Source organism: Neomonachus schauinslandi, chromosome 1 (assembly GCF_002201575.2).
Source record: "Neomonachus schauinslandi chromosome 1, ASM220157v2, whole genome shotgun sequence".
Lineage (NCBI taxonomy): Eukaryota > Metazoa > Chordata > Mammalia > Carnivora > Phocidae > Neomonachus > Neomonachus schauinslandi.
The window spans coordinates 158973071-158985675 of NC_058403.1; the positions used below are offsets into that span (position 1 = coordinate 158973071).

General features: G+C 53.7%; 1 protein-coding gene across 1 annotated transcript in view; it reads right to left on the reverse strand.

Annotated features, from left to right (window-relative positions):
• NUP210 (nucleoporin 210) overlaps positions 1-12605 on the reverse strand; it is a 108186-nt gene that overhangs the window by 42052 nt on the left and 53529 nt on the right. Inside the window, exons 15-17 of the mRNA XM_044916245.1 lie at positions 8301-8522; positions 6307-6480; positions 265-457 (exon numbers count right to left, since the gene is read on the reverse strand). Of these exons, the coding sequence (XP_044772180.1) occupies positions 265-457; positions 6307-6480; positions 8301-8522 (589 nt within the window). The remainder of the gene's footprint in view (positions 1-264; positions 458-6306; positions 6481-8300; positions 8523-12605) is intronic.

The window sequence follows — 12605 nt, forward strand, 5'->3', positions numbered from 1 at the left end:
GCTGGCCGCAACTTCTGGCTGCCCACGGGTCTGGGAAGGCGCGTGGCTCAGAGCCACAGGGGTCTTGGAGGCTGGTTGATCTGTGCAAGCTGGGACCTGACACTCCCCTGCCCTGAGCCCGAGCCTGTCTGCCCAGCCCTGAAAGAGGGATCCAGTGGGGTCCACAGTTGCCACCAGCCCTCCTCAGTGCCCCCTCTGTCCCCCTGGGGTCTCACTACACTCTGTACTCCTGGTCTGGGTCATCAGGCTCCCCACTCAGCTCACCGTGCAGCTTCCGCTGGCCGCTCCCATCGCCCTGGGCCACCAACTGCATGGGCAGCTCAAGCTTGATGCTGGCCAGCGAGGGCCTGGTCGACTCCCACTGGATGCTCAGAGAGCTGAAATTGTCGAATCTGCGGCCCTGCTGGTCGTAGGCGGCCAGGTCCAGCAGGGGGTTGCGGTGGCTGGAGACCGGAACCTGCAAGAGGTAAAAGTCCCACATCCTGGCCAAGCCCAGAACCGGGCACAGCTGCTCCTGATCGCGCGGGGCACTCTGGACCTGGCTGGCTGCCTTCAGGGCTCCCCGGGCCTGGTGATGAGGTGGGCCAAGTCACTAACTATGCTGCCCAGCCGTCAAGATGCCTCATAGCCCTGTCCAACATGGCCTTTTACTCCAGCCCGTGGTCCTCAAGGGGGAAAAAGTTTGCTCCCCCAAGCATGATCCTGGCGATGTCCAAAAGCCTTTTTGATGATCACAACTGTGGGGCGGGGGGGGAAGGGTTGCAATGGGCATCTAGTGGGTAGTGGGCATCAGGGATGCCACCTAACACCCCACAATGCACAGAACAACCCTCAAGAAGTAAGGATCTGGTCCAAAATGTCAGGAGTGCCAAGGTCAGGAGACCCTGCCCTAGAGCCCACCCCCCTCCCACCACCACCTTAGCCAGGCTGCTCTGCTTCCTCTCTGGCCTTACCTTCCCAAATCCTTGCCACCTCCTCCCTGGCCCATGGACGCCCAGCTCCTCCAGCATGACCCCCGCCCCCAAGGGTTTAACAGGAACACCAAGTACAACCTCTAAAATGTCCCAGAGTCATTCAGCTTGCAAAGCTCCTCTTGGAGCCAAGTTCTCACCTGATCCTTAAATATCCCAGTGAGATGGGAGGAGTCATCCCCATATTAAGGGTGAGGAAGCAGAGTCCCAGGGAAGAAAACGAACAAATCAAAGGCGACTCGGGAAATGAATGGTACACCTTCAGGGTTCAGTTCCAAACCCTGAATTACAACCACGCTACCACTACCTCTTGCTCCCCAAGCAAATCCACCCCTTAGAACCCACGCCAAGCCGGCCTCATTCCCCCCAGATACTGGTTCATCCCCTCCGCTCCCTGCCCAGATGGCAAGGGGGCAAAACAGGGACCCTAAGCACATAGACATCTGAGTTCCACTGCCTGGACTCAAACCTCGACCTCTCACCACCCAGGCAACTGCCCACCTCCCAGAGCCTTAGTTCCTCCGTCTGTGAAGTGGGCATCATAACAGAACCCACCTCCCAGGACTCCATTTTAAGTAAGGGTCATATGAGATCATTTTAAAGAGCCCGGCTCACTAAAACAAACGTGCAAGTCGGGAAATGGGCAGTCACTTGCAGTGGTCGCCAGTGTGTCCAGTTCTCTGTCAGGCACAGGTCCAGAAGCCAGGGCTCTACTTCTTGGGCCCCTGCAGTTAGGAGTGACCATGTCACTCACTTTGACCGGTGAATGGGAAACTGACTTAAAATGCCTCCAGGGCAAAGCAGACTGCCAGGCTCTCCTTCTCTCTGGCCATGTTCCACATGGTGGCTGTCTCACCAACTGTGTCTCGGAAGGAAGAGAACAGTGACACGAAGCCTGGTCCCCCACCACCATGATGCACATGTGGCACGGGGGAGAAGTGAACTGTGCTGTGGGAAGGCACTGGGATCTGGGGGTGCTTGTTACTGCAGCCTAGCCTCACCTATCCAGACTGAGGCTGTCCCCGAACTCCTGACGGGTGCCAGGAGGGCTCTTCCCCAGCTCCTTCTAGCTCTCTTGCCCCCAAACACTGAACCAAAGCATGCTGCATATTTTAAACTCAGGTCAGCATAATCCCCTGGAGATGCAAAGGATCTTGTAACAATTCTGGATTCGAGCCAGGAGCTGTTGACTCTGCGCAGGGACAAGAAGTGGCATTTTCTAGATGCCCCACTCTTTCCTCTAGAAGCAACCTGGGTGGAAAACTAATGCCCTTCCCTCCCCCTGTGCTCCCAGGGAAGGACATTAACACCCTGTGCCAAGCATGCTTGGATCTTTCCAACGGGCATTTGGGGCAACAATATTATCCCCATTTTACAAACAGGAAGGTCGAGACTCAGAGACATTCAGCAACTTGCCCAAGGTCCCACAGGTTTTGGGAACTCTGCCGGTCTAATTTTAAAGCCTACAGGCCCTCTCCTGTGAGTGTGCAGCCTCCCCTGACTGTGTGGCCTCTCCCCGGTGCACCAGTCGGGCGGGGGCTCCACGCAAGCCCTGACTAATCAGTCTCCCGGTACGCAACGGGTCCTCAGCCGCAGTGAGCTGAACACAGGACAACCCGAGCCGAGGACTGGGGTCAGGCCGGAGTCAGGTTCCACTTTGTCACTCTGACCGGTCAGGTCCATTCTGGTGTCTGGCCTCACCCATAATTTACTCTGCAAACACATCTTGGGTGGCCTCTGGCTTTGGAGAGGTATAAAATTAAATTGATACTACACCCAGGATGCATGGCAGGGATATATCTTTCTCAAGGTCCCCTAGTGAGATCATAAATCACAGGGGCCATGCCCAAGCGACTCACAGCTCCGAAACTCCAGGCCTGATGGATGGCCCAGCGATTCTGTGTCTGAGGTCCATTATTTCCTGGCGAGTGAGATCTATGACACGCACAAGTCCATTCAGAGCCGTGCTCCTCTGCCTGTCATCTTTCAGTCAAGAGAGACAACACTGCGCTGACCCAGAGGTCACAGCCAACAGACGGCCAGATACAGCTCACTTGGCAAGTGCCCAGTGTGTGAAGACAAGATGCCCATCGATCTGCCTGGTTTTTTTCCTTTGAAAATGAGAAGGTTTGGCCAGCCTGGGTTTGAAGGGGCTGGAGCTGAGAGGGGCAGGCTGTCCTGTGGAGGGTCACCTGCTCTCCAGGTCAGTACCCCCTGGTTCCCCTACAGCCAGCCCCCTCCCTTCAGCAGCACCCCACTTGGCTTCTCCGGGCATTTGGGCCTTCAAGAGTCAGGGGCAGAGGGGCGCCTGGGTGGCTCAGTCATTAAGCATCTGCCTTCGGCTCAGGTCATGATCCCAGGGTCTTGGGATCGAGCCCCGCATCGGGCTCCCTGCTCAGCATGGGAGCCTGCCTCTCCCTCTCCCACTCCCCCTGCTTATGCGCTCACACACACTTTCTCTCTCCTGTCAAAATAAATGATAAAATCTTAAAAAAAAAAAAAAGAGTCAGGGGCAGAAGACACAGGAACGAGCACCCTGCGCCCTCATTTGTCCATCACCTTACTGACCTCCTACCACGAGGAGGGCTCTTTTCTAGAGACTCGCAAAGAAGGAAATAAACAAGTAAATTCTACAGCATTGGATGATGTTAAGAGCTCAGGGGCAGGGAGAGAAGGGAACCAGAATATGAAATGTTGAGGGAAGGGAAAAACTTTCAGTAAGGTCTAAAGACTGAGGACACCCTTCCAAGGGGTAACATTTGAATAAAGTACCCTCAAGAAGGAGGCAGGGAGGGAAGCCTGGGGGCACAGGAGATGAGAGAAGTCAAGCCAGAGGGAACAGCAAGTTGGGGATGCATACAGGGCACGTTCCGGGGTGCTCACAGCATGACGGGGCATCCCAGCATGGGTGGAGCAGGTGGGGGGAGATTAATTGGGCCCAGGACTCAGGGACTGCAGGTCACAGAAGGGGATTGGCTTTTGCTCTGGGGGAATGAGAAGCTGCTGGCCCGGTCTAAGCAGAGAATAAGGTAAGAAGTGTAACATTTACCATTCTGAACACCTTCGGTCTACTCACGTTTGTCCCCTATAATCTTAGGAGACCGCTGTCCACCCAGGTCATTCAAGGAGGAACTCAGAGCCAGCCATCAGTCGCTATTGATGTCAGCTGCTGTCTGACTCCTGGCCTCACACCCAGTGGACCAACAGGCCAGGTTGTCCAGAAGAGTCCAGACATAGCATGACTATATTCTTTAGGGATAATGTGCTAAATACATGAAAGTGATTTAAAATGTGAAGCTTTCAGGACTTTCATCTCAAGAGCCCCCAAAATCAGGGAGAAGAATTAAGTCCTGAACACACAGATTTTCAGCTTGGGAATGACAGCCACCTGCTCCCTGCCACCAACACCCGGGCTGGAGCTAGGGGTGAACACGGCTTCATGGTGACAAGCCCCCGGAGGAGCTCTAGGCTCAGAGCCGGTTCTCCTCACTTGTCGAGAGGAAACAGGGAGGTACACCTTGGCTGCCATGGGCAGGTGGTGGGAGAGTGCGCCAAGGCTGGGCACAAAGAACCCTCACTTTGTGCTGGATGCTGTCGAGGCAGTGACTCTTAAAGGGACCGGCACTGGTGGCAGCAGAGGAGCTCCTATGGCCACGTACCTCAGAGCTGAGCAATCAGGAAAGCCCGAGAGAAGGCAGAAGCCCACCAGGACAGGAGGAAGACAAATTAACTAAACTTGCAGGGGACGTAGAGGCCGAGAGGCAGAGAGTCACACACCAGACAGACAGAATTGTTCCCAAGTCCTAGACATTGGAGTCTGGGACCCCCCACAGAGCTTCAAAGAAATGTATTTTGACCAGACACAAAGCTGTTCTTCACCCAAAGGGGAGCCAAACTCCAAATCTCTCTGCTCTGGTGGGAGAGGCTGCCCACATAAACAGCTTCAGAAAGCTTCCATTATGGGCACTGAGTCCTCTCAGGGCAAACAGCAAAGAGCTAAGAGTGTCCTATCCCTAGAGGTGGCTCCAGGAGACACAGGGCCCCTCAGGAGCCAGCAGGGCAGAGGGCAGCGGGACACGCCTTGGGGCTGATTATAAGGCCGGGGCTGGGAGGAGAGAAGCAGCCGCAGGGGCCACAGAGGAGGCACTGAAAACCTGGAGCTGGGCAGATCTAGGTTCTGCCTCCAGGATCCTGCCTACCTCCAGGCCTCGTGAGCAAACCCATGAAGGGGATGCAACAAGCCTGGCCTTCCAGATGGTCCGGGTGATGGGGAACGAGGCATACAGTGAGAGCTCCTGGCACATACAACCGTTCTGATTACCATGTGGGCAGCAGGCACGCAGAGACCCTAGGCTAGCCTCAGGGCCTTTGCACTTGCCACTCTACCTGCTCGGGACACCCTTACTGCAGCTCTTTTTAGCCGTGACCATGGGGCCTGACATGGTAGGTGTCCGCCCGACAGAGGCCTTTCATGGCTCCATCTGAAGTGGCCTCACTGGTAGGTGTCCTGCACTACCTCCCTCGCTCCACAGCCCTTCCCACCTTCTGCCCTTCTTGTCTACTATCCGTGGGCCTCCTGGTCTCCTGTCCCTTCCAGGTGCCTCACCTGTCCTGAGTACTCTGTATTCTCGAACCCAGAACTCTGTGCCCAGCACACAGAAGGTGCTGGACAAATACATGTTGAAGGAATGAGGGAAAAGCAGCTTGCCCAGTCTCCACCTCTGAGAAGGGACTGGGGGCTGGGCTGGCTGGGAGGGTGTTGGTATCCCTGACCCTGAACAGGAGGGCTTTGAAGTCCTCTACATCTGTCATCTGGCCTCTGGGGGTCCTGGCTGGGGGGCTAGACCAGCCGTAAGCCCAAGGGGACCAGACCTGTGGGATTTACCTTCCATCCCTGCTTGTCAGAGCAACCCCCAAGTGACTTTCTTCCCCCTCCCACGCTTATGTTTGAAACACAGCCCCCCTACGTTCCCCTCACTCATGGAGAATGCTGCAGCTGGTCACCCCTCTTTAGCAGCCCCCACTATGACCACACACACACTGCCCACAGGCCACAGCCCCACCTCAAGGTCCCCAAGTCACAGAAGTTAACGAGATTTTACCAACTGCCAAGTGCCACACAGAGAGGGGGCCGAGCCTGGGACCAGAGGCGCCCTACCTCCACCTGGCACTGCCATGAGCAACTGTGACTCCAGGTGAGCCCCTCGCCTCTCTGGGCCTTCAGGCCCCCGATATGTAAAAGCTGACCAGGAGCAGGCCCTCAGCGGGGGCTGCTGAGCATGGAGGCAAGAGAGCAGCGCTGACCCGCCGCCCTCCCTGAGAACTGCTCACTTACCACCTGCTTGTTCTGCTGCAGCAGCGGACACGACAGGTCGAGCTGGGGGCTGGCATAGACGGGGGTCAGGGTGAGCCTGGAGGGCGGGGCGCAGACGAACTTCACCACGGCGGGCTCCAGCGCGGGGAAGGGGTTGGTGACGCTGGGCTTGTTCCCCACCGAGAGGGCGATGACCTGGCCGAGCAGAGGAGCAGTCCGAGTCTGAGTGCCTGCTCCACTGTGAGCCTGGCCTCACCACCCAGCATCCTCGGACTCAGTTTGCTGCTCTGTAGAATGGGCAGCTGAGACCTGCACCACCAGGGGCTTACAAGGGTGCAGTGACCTATGTGGGGGGGAGTGCTCTCTCAACACGCAAGAGGCCTTCAGACAGGGGCTCTAGTGTCCTTTACAAATGCTGGCCAAACCACTGCGGTGATGCCTCACAGCTTCCCGGGACCCCCCGAAGACCCCACAGTTGTAGGAGCGAATTCCCAAGCCTGTGGGTTTTCAAATGAGGAGCCCACACGGACTTGGAAGATCCCTTACAATGAGGTGCAGGTGTGGGAGGGTGTGTGCTGATGGACAGAGGCCCGCATGGCAGACGGATGTGCAGGGACCTCAGCCTGTATGCCCTCCTTCTCTTTGAGAGAAGTTCACTTGGCTGCTGCAGAGGCCACGATGAAAGATGCAACAAAAGAGGGAAATTTAAGTCTGCTTTTAGAGCTGAGACCTCAGAAATCAAGCCCAGGCCTGAGTTTTGCGAGCACCCAGCTAATGACCCATCCCAAGGAAGCACCCCAGACCCCTCAAATGACTCACGCTTCCGTAGAACCCAGTGGTCGTGTCTTAGAGCCCCTCACCCTCCCTGACCACAAGGCAGGACAAAGGGTGGTTTCCACGCTGACCTGCAGGCCCTCGGCCTCTACCGCAATGGCCCCAAGGAAGTGAGGCACAGGGCATGGAGTGGGAGGATCCCAGAGGTGCCTCTGCTCAGAGGGCCAACTCCTATGGCCCAGCAGGGACACGGATGACCAAGCCAAGCCAGGGGGGAGACACTTTATTCTCTTATTCATTTTTCTTAATTTTAAAAAAAAGTATTTTCTTATTAACTTTTTTTTTTTTTTTTTAAACCAAAGCCAGTGGGAATCAGGGGCTTTCATGTGCGTCTTTCCCGCTCACACCAAGGCAGTCTGGGTGTGGCACACTTCACAAGGGTACCTCGGGTGATGTGCACATGTGTGTTTTGACGTCAGCTGACGTTCTTTGCCCCACTGCACGTGTAAGGGCATTCTCCCCTTCCCTAAAGACATGGGCTCTCTCCTATCTTTCTTGATCCCACCTGGCCTCCCACCTTGCTTTTTGTTTCCCGGCTCCGGGGCATCCTGTGAATGGTGGGCTAGATCCCTACTATCAGCAAAATGAGCACTCGGTGCTGAGCCTCCAGAGTGGCAGCCACAGGGGGCCTGCTGGGTGAGCTGCTGCTTTCTCCAGCCCATGCTAGCCCCACGAGAGTTCAGGTCACAGACATGTTGTGTTGGTCCACCCAGTCTCTGAATTTCTTTGGTTTTAGGCATGGCAAAAAAACAAAAATTGAGGGATTTCACATAAAAAAATATTGGGATTCCTGGCTTATCTTGAAACACCAAAAAGATCTGCCAAACCTGGGCTGAAATCTTGCTCACTAATGCTATCTGCCTGACCCTGGAGACCTCTGACTGTGACCCCTCCCCCGGTCTCATCCCATCCCCCAATTTGGTGGTGGGCAATGATGAAGCCCAGAGAGAGAAGAGGTCACCCCAGCAGTGGAAAGGGTGCTAGCTCTAGCAAAGCTGTCCTGAAGGTCCCCAAGTGCTGCACCCCGATCAACCTGCCTATCCACTCAGTCATGCCACCTCACTGATCCTCAGCTTGCCTGTCTGTGAAATGGTGCTGTAAGCACAGCAGGGTACTCAGGGAATGGGACTTTACACCCCTTCCTCTGGACAAGATGGGTCTAGGGGTGACGGCCCTCTCACCTGCTCGCCCAAGGCCTGGCAGGTCACGAGGATCCAATGTTGCTGGTAATTCCGGGAGGTAGAGGGCCCAAAGAGAGCCAGGCTGATGCTGTCTGTGTCCTCGGAGGTGATGTTCCGGAAGAACTTGGAAGGCTCGAGGACCCAGGGTTTGGGACCTCCTTCAAACAGCATCTCCTTTGAGGACCCAAGGGTCACCAAGGCAACAGAGGAGGGATCCACCGGCTGTGGGGGAAAAAAGGAGAATCAGCATTCCTCTGGAAGGCACATGCTCGGCCCCCTGCCAGCTTGCCCCCGTGGAGGTCAGACAAGCCCCAACCCCTCTCTGGAATTTGGTCTGCTCATCAACACCAGCAGGGTTGTTGTCAAGATCCAAAGGCCTATGAGTGCTCCAGGAAGAACTGTGTGCCCATTCTGATATACTGCTGGGGGTGGGAGGTAAATTGATTTGCCTCTTCTGTAAAATCATGGGGTAAAACCCTTGAAAATATCCAGAGCCCTTGAACCCGAGAACTTCTCTTCCAGAATCTAACCTAATGACCGAACAAGGAGAGAAACAAGTTCACGCACAAGGAGACATTCATCACACTATCACTTATTATAGCAAATAATGGGCCAACAATCTAAAATCCACAACGGGGGGCTGGTTAACTAAATGTGGTCCATCCATGCCACAGGAGGTGACGCGGGTCCCTAAAGCAGTTATTTACGAAGAGCCGGGTACAACACTGACTGTTTAGTGTGATCACAACTATGCTGCTTTAAAAAGCATAAAGCAATCCTACAAATACACCAGATGAAGGGGGCAACTGCAGATGGCCTGTCCCTGCTGGCGATTTGTTTCCTCTTTACTCCACAGAGTTTCCCACACTTTCTATAACATACAGAGGAGCTTCAGGGGGGCAAGGCTTTTTTGCCTGTTTTGTTCCCAGCACCTAGAACAGTGCCTGGCACATAGTCGGTGCTCAGTCATTATCTGTTGAAGGAGAGAGTGAACACTGAGTCCTAAAAGTACCCAATAAAGGAAGGATGAATTACATTAAGTTTTACAAAAAGCTCTCACCTGCTTTCACGATCTTTGTGCTGAGTGTCCCAGGGCCTCCCTGCATGGGACGGTGGCTGAACTGAGGGTCTGTGGGAAACAGCAGGGAGAGGGACAGCACCTCCGGGAAGATGTTTGCTGTGCACAAGGACATCTCCCCTTACAGACTCAGCAGGGGTGTAGAGAAAGTGGGCCCTCTGCGGGGTCCCACAGCCTTGTTCCCTCGCTCCCTGATGGGGCTTGGCTGATCCCCTGCTCCAGAGGGTCTCACTGAGATTGCCCCGAGTCCTTACTTGTCAGCTAGCCTCCCTGTTTGACCCCCCAACTCTACCCTGTAAGAGCTGCCAGAGGTTCCTTCCGAAAGCACAGATCTGACCATGTCACTCCTGCACAAGACCAATCTGTAGCCCCAGCTGTCCTCAGAAGAAAGTCTCCGTGAGTCCGGGATTCGGGCTCTCCCAGCCTGGCCCTTGCCTCAGCTTTTTTTTTTTTTTTTTTAAGATTTTATTTGTTTATTTGACAGAGAGACACACAGCGAGAGAGGGAACACAAGCAGAGGGAGTGGGAGAGGGAGAAGCAGGCTTCCCGCGGAGCAGGGAGCTTGATGCGGGGCTCGATCCCAGGACCCTGGGATCATGACCTGAGCCCAAGGCAGACGCTTAACAACTGAGCCACCCAGGCGCCCTTGCCTTAGCTCTCCTAGTCCCACCTTCAGACTAGCCTGTCCCTAGGGCCTCACAGAAGCTGCTTGCTGCCTTGGTTCCCTACCCACTCCTTCCCTCAAGAAGCCCCCGTTTCCTCCCTCACCCAGTGACGTCCAGCCTGCCAGGGCTGACAGCTCCCTCGCCCCGTGTCACAGAGGAAATGATTGGTCTGGGTGTCTGCCTCCCTCATCAGCCTATGGGCTCATGAAAGGTAAGGCGTGTCAGTTTCCTTCTGTATCCACAGTATAAGCAAACTGTATGAAAAATGAAAAACCATGTAGAGAAAATAAAAATATTAAAAAAAAAAATGGAGGAAATTATCACAACTCGGTGATACTATATCTTAACCATGTGATTAGCAAAAATCTAAAAGTTTGAGCACACACTCTGCTGGTGAGTCTGTAGAGAAACGTGCACCCTTTTCAAAGAATTTATTCACTTTTTTACTGAGATATAATTGGCATAGAACGTTATATTAGTTTCAGGGGTATAGCGTAACAGTTAGATATTTATATGTACAGTTGACCCTTGAACAATGCAGGGGTTCGAGGTGCTGACCCACCAGGCGTCGAAAGTCCACGTGTAACTTTTGACTCCCCTATAAGGGGATGGAAGCAAGACTTCTGAGGATCCTTCTAATATAGGTTTAACTTTGGAACCAAATGAACAACTTACATATACATTAGAACAAAATTAAAAAAAAAAAAACACCAAAAAGCAAGCCCTAAAACTGAGAAGAAATGGAAACAGACCAATCTGATGAATTGATCACAGCAATGCTGCAATGACCGAGCCCGCACCAGTCCCCTACTCTTGGCCTCAATGATCCCTTAACCTCTCATGATTCCCAACATCTTTCAGAACGAGAGCTGCAAATACCTGTCACCCTGATGGCCTTGCAACAGCTGACCAGATGGGGGTCGGGGTGTGTGGGGTTGGTTCCTAAGGTGGAATCAGCCTCAGGCAAAAGGGATGCCAGGATCGATTAGCAATGTCTGCTGTGGGCACAGATACACACAGGTGCCATGTCTGCATTAGACTGAAGTCCACATGGGCGGGGGCCACTTCTAGTTCAGAATGGCCAGTATGCTGGGAGTGTGGAGGCTACTGCTAACACACATTGAGTACGTCCTTAGTTTATTGCCTAGAACATACAGAGTTACGTCCAGGTCCGGCTTCCCCAAGCTCTACTCTCCTGAAATCCTTAAAGCCCTAAGTGTTCGTGCTGCTCTAGGCAGAACATCCAGTCTCACACCCCTCTGGTCTGGCAGAGACCAGAATGTGTTGCTGGGATGTCATAAGGACAGGAGGGTCAGTGTAGACTCCAGTCCACTCATCAGGGCCCCTGACCCTCCACCCAGTTCCTTCCATGCCCTCACCCCCATGGTAGCTGGATCCTCATCCCCCAACTGCTAAGAGCCTGAAGTCCTCACAGGTACAGACTGATGACCACTTGGCTGTTACCTGCAGTCCTGGACCCGGAGCAGTTCCCTGGCCGGCGGCCACCTCAGTATGGAGGGGGAGTCACCTGAGTGACAGCTTTAAGATGCACACACCCTCCCAGATGGGGGCAGGCAGGCAACATGACATGACCTGTTGAGGCCTATTGGGCACAGGTTCTCTGGGTTGGGTTCTTAGCAAAGAAAGGGCATCACTCGTCAATGAGAATTCTGTCCTTTGAAATTTTTTTTTTTTTTGCAATATGGACACTTTCCTGAATTTGCTATTGGATAACAGATCTCTAGGCACACCCCATATATGTGTGCACACATATATGAAATTTCAAAAACCCAGGGCGCCCCCACCCGCAAACTCTACCTTGCTGTGTGCCCAGGTCTTGAAACCATCAAAAGAGCCCTTTTTCTGCACGTGAATGGCCAAGTATCATCACGGCCTTCGCTCTTCCTCCTCAAGACAGCCTCATGGCCTGCGCCACTCAGGTCTCTGCTCAAACGTTACCTCCTTGGAGAGGCCTTCTCTGACCCCTTAAGACAGAACCTCTTGTCATTTGCTACCTCCTTTCCCAGCTCAACCACCCTTCTCACTACGTGCCACCATTTTCCATATAGTCATTTGTTTCTCTGTCTCCACAACTAGAATGAAGTTGTTACTGGTCTGCTATGTGACCTTAAACAGGTTAACTTCTATAAGGCTCAGTCTCCCCAACCAGTGAAATGGGTACAAGAACCCAAGCCTCATGGGATTACCATAGAGATTCAAGGGAAGTGAACAAAAGCCTGGAATACATGTCCAGCGCATGCTCAATAAATGGCCCTAGCATCATTATCGTTAACTGTCATCTCATTTAATAGACGGAAAACATGAATCCCAGCAAAGTAAAACAATACGTCCAAGTTCACCCAGTTTGTTCCGACTCCGATGCCCTGTTCTTCCCCAAGTCTCAATGCTACAACCAGCAAAACTTCGCTGTGGGCAAAGCAGGTCACTGTAAACGTGGCCAAAGGATTTTGCCCTAAGGGAAAGATTGTGCAAAGGCACCGTGTGGCCTATAATTACCAGCTGGAGAACAGTGAATTATCACCTTCACGTGTAATTCTCTTC